General features: G+C 65.6%; 1 protein-coding gene across 1 annotated transcript; it reads left to right on the forward strand.

Annotated features, from left to right (window-relative positions):
* The first annotated feature begins 1798 nt into the window (after positions 1 to 1798).
* Positions 1799 to 3626, forward strand: LOC137466368 (serine/threonine-protein kinase pim-1-like). The gene is made up of 4 exons (XM_068178130.1): positions 1799 to 2054; positions 2696 to 2875; positions 3131 to 3280; positions 3469 to 3626. Exons 1-3 carry the CDS (start codon positions 1799 to 1801, stop codon positions 3235 to 3237), a joined length of 543 nt encoding a protein of 180 aa, XP_068034231.1. The 3' UTR covers positions 3238 to 3280; positions 3469 to 3626.
* The last annotated feature ends 400 nt before the right edge of the window (positions 3627 to 4026 follow it).

The raw sequence follows: 4026 nt of genomic DNA on the forward strand, positions 1-4026 counted from the left end.
ATACCATGAGCTACACACAGTTTGCCTTCCCCGTTTGTTTTTTGGGTTTTTTTTGTGTTTTTTTTTTTTTTTTTAACCATTGCTGGAGATGTAAATGCAGTGCCTGGGTCAGGTACAAATTCTGCATTCAGGGAATGTGCCCCGATAGGGTTTGATCCTCAGCGGGGACAATGCATGGCAGCGACCGAGGGGATTCCTGTTCCCCTGTGTAGGAGTCCAGACTCTGGGTCTGGGCTGACCAGGGCAAAGTTCCCGTGTTTGGACAGGCTCAGGGGCTGCCCCCGGGGAGCAGGGGGCTGGGCACGGGGGCGAGCGGGCAATGGAAAAACGGACACGGGGACAAACGGCCCCGGAGCTTCAGTTGCAGCGGCAGCAGCGGCGGCGGCAGTCGCAGCAGCAGCAGCAGCAGCGAAATCAGCAGCGAAAGCAGCAAAACCAGTCACTTTGAGGACTCCCTCGCCCGCTGTCCCGCACCCTCTCCCGCTCTCCCTTTCCCGGTGTCCCCTCCTCTCCCAGTCCCCCTCTCCCCTTGCCGGGCCATGTCCCCAGCCCGCCCCCGGCCCCGGGCGGGGCGGCCCCGTCCCCGCCCCGGTTCCCGGCCCCGTCCCCGTCCCCGTCCCGGTTCCCGGCCCCGGCCCCGTCCCCGGCCCCGGTCCCGTCCCCGCCCCAGTTCCCGTCCCCGTCCCCGGCCCCGGCCCCGTCCCCGTCCCCGTCCCCGTCCCCGTCCCCGCCCCGGTTCCCGGCCCTGTCCCCGTCCCCGTCCCCGGCCCCATCCCCGTCCCCGGCCGTCCCGCCGGGGTCTCGCCTCCGCCCGGCTCTGGTCGTGCTGGCGGTGGCGCTGCTGGGCGGGCATCAGTGCCTGGGGCTGGGGCGGCACCGCCGCCCTCTGGCTCCGCCTGGCCCGAGCCCGGCCCCGGCCCCGACGTGGGCTCCAGTCCCGGCCCCGGCCCCAGCTCCTCCCGGGCCCCGCGGAGGACACACGCGGCGCGGCCGCTCCCGCCGCCCCCGCTGCGGCTTCCCCGGCCCGAGCTCCGCCGCTCGGCAGCGCGGCCGTCGGCCCCGAGCCGCCGCTGTCCCGTTCCAGGGACAGAACGCCTGGGGAGGGCCGGCCCGGGGTGCTCGGGGGGCGCTCGGGGGCCGCTCCTGGCCCCGGGCCGAGCGCTGACAGCCGCGTCCCGCCCGCAGGGAAGGCGCAGGAGGAGGCCCTGCAGGAGCGGTACCGGCTGGGTTCGCTGCTGGGCAGCGGCGGCTTCGGCAGCGTCTTCGCAGCCACGCGGCTCTCGGACGGCGCCCCGGTGAGCGGCGGGACCGGCGGCGGGCGCAGGAGAAGGGGGCGGAGGTGGAGGCGGAGGAGGAGGAGGAGGAGGTGGAGGAGGAGGAGGGGGATGGGGCTGCGCAGGGCAGGCGGGCGAGCTCAACTCGCTGCTCTCCCTTGCTCGCAGGTGGCCATCAAAAGGGTGCCAAGGAACCGCGTCCGGCACTGGGGCGAGCTGGTGAGTGAGCGGGGCCAGCGGCAGAAGCTGGGCAGGGATGAGCCGAGGCCCGGCAGGGTGGAAGCCACCAGGACACCTCGAGGGAGAGAGGGCGTGGGGCCAGCGCAGGGCGCAGAGCATCCCGGGCTGGGTGAGGGGTTCCCGACCCCCGGCACGGCATCAGCCCCACTGATGGCATCGCGCTCCTCCCGCAGCCCGACGGCACCAGCGCACCCCTGGAGGTCGTGCTGCTGGACAAGGTCTCCACTGGCTTTCCCGGTGTCGTCCAGCTGCTGGAATGGCTTGAGCTCCCCAACGACATCGTGATGGTGCTGGAACGCCCAGAGCACTCTCAGGACCTGCACCATTTCATTCGGGAACGGGTGGTCCTGTCCGAGGAGTTGGCGCGGGATCTGTTCCGCCAGGTGCTGGAGGCCGTGCGGCACTGCACTAGCTGCGGGGTCCTGCACAGGGACATCAAGCCCAAGAACATCCTGGTTGACCTGGCCACCGGGCAGGCCAAATTGATTGACTTTGGCTGCGGCACCTACCTGCAGGACACAGCCTACACTCGCTTTGCAGGTGAGCCCACGCAGGGGTGTGCTCTCGGTCCCGGCATCTCATGGCCCAACACCACACAGCCCAAGCTGGGTGTGGCAGCGGGGATTCTCCCTTTTGCTGCCCTTCATGGCACTGAGATTTCAGCTGAGCTGCTTTTGAGCAGGGCTGGGTGAGGAGCCAGCTTCCAGCCCTGCTGGCAGCCTTTGCCCACCACTCTGGGCAGGACTGAGGCTAGGGCTGGGCAGCCAGCCCAACAAAAACACCCATGGGTGGGGTAGCAGAGAGGGGTGGCCAGAACCTGTGTCCCAGCCGGTTTGGGGTGCAGGTGAGAAAGGGCTTGGACTGCTCCACTCACCTGGTTTGTTTTGGATTCATAATGGTTTTTGGGGCAGTGCAGGCAGAGAGGATGAGGGCATGGTTTTCCCAAGCACTGATAGGGATTTTCCTCCTCATGGTCGGGCCTTGCCAGGGCTTCCACTGCTCTCTTCCAACCCCAGTGGCTTCTTTTCCATCCCTGAGTCTGTACACAAGTCCCAGGTGCTGGCGAGAGGGCAGCGGTCACCCCGTGTGCCACTGGGGCAGCCCCCACACACCCAGGGATGCTGGGGCCAGGCTCAGGGAGCAGGAGCGTCCCCCTGATGAACCCCATCTGTATTCCATAGGAACACGGTCATACAGCCCCCCGGAATGGACCCAGTTTGGCTGGTACTACGGCAAGCCAGCTACCATCTGGTCTCTGGGCATCCTGCTGCACCAGATGGTCTGCGGGGAGCACCCTTTCAGGAGGGGCTGGAACATCAGCTGTGACCATGAGCTCTCGCTGCCACAACGGCTCTCTCAAGGTGGATCCTCATCTCTGGCCACGGGGGCAATACCAGTGCTGGGAGACAGCAGCAGCTCGTGGGCATCCCTCTCTGGCAGCTGCTGAGGAGGTGGCACATGTCCTGCTCTCCTGCTCTCCTCCAAAACAGGGAATTGATGGGGAAGTTTAGGCCCTGCTCTGAGCACATCCAGCATGGCCTGGGCACGGGAATAGTGGGGCAAAGCCAACAGGCGCCTTCTCCAACTGACCGGTGGTTTCTGGTTTCTCTGTCCAGAGTGCCAAGATCTGATCAGGCAGTGTTTATCCATGCTGCACTCGGACAGGCCCTCATTAGAAGAGCTGTTCCGTGATCCCTGGCTGCAGGATATTGATCTGCCCTAGAAGAAGGGAGAGAGCCACAGGCACACTTTGATGCAAGGCCCTGGTAAGTTACAGCTCCACACATGCATTGGCAATCAGAAGCAAAGGAACCCGGACATTTTGTCCAGCCTGTGTCACTGCCCAGGGGTCATCAGATGGGAACACGCAGCCCTTGTGCTGGAGCTCAGCTGCTCTGCCTAGCACTGGTGGCCACCATCTGAGCTGGTTTTGCTTGTCCTGGTTCCCTGACAGCTGGGGCCCTGGGCAGAACCTTGACAGCCTGGGCTCACCCCAGGGAAGGAGAAGGAGCCCCTGGAGAAGCTGTACCAGGTGGGGCTGTTGCTGCTGGGGACAGTGAGGACGACATCAAGGATGACAACCTCTTCCTCCACCTGGTCACCGGCAGCTGAGGATGATGGACTTTGATTCTGGCGCCTTCTCCAAAGCCAGGCTCCACAGGGAATTTGCAGGTGAGTCCACACGCAGGGGGATGCTCCCAGATTTGGGCATTGCACAGCCTGGCCAGGAACCAAAGGTTCCCCCATTGCTGGGGCGGATGCAGCTGATCCTTCAGTCGGCTGCCAGGCTGCTTTTGGCAGGGCTGGGGGGATGGGCTGGGGTGCTGATGAAATGGGAGTGGGCTCCTGGCCCTGCCAACAGCCCCAGCACCCACCGTGCCCCGGGCTGGGGCTGGGGCTGGGGCAGCCAGCCTGACACAAAGAAACCCCCATGGTGGGAGCAGAGGTGGGACTCCAGAACCTGTGCAGGGGCTGCTTTGCTTTGCAGGCAAGGAAGGGCTTGGGCTGCTCC

The sequence above is a fragment of the Anomalospiza imberbis genome, unplaced genomic scaffold (genome assembly GCF_031753505.1).
Source record: "Anomalospiza imberbis isolate Cuckoo-Finch-1a 21T00152 unplaced genomic scaffold, ASM3175350v1 scaffold_190, whole genome shotgun sequence".
Classification (NCBI taxonomy): domain Eukaryota; kingdom Metazoa; phylum Chordata; class Aves; order Passeriformes; family Viduidae; genus Anomalospiza; species Anomalospiza imberbis.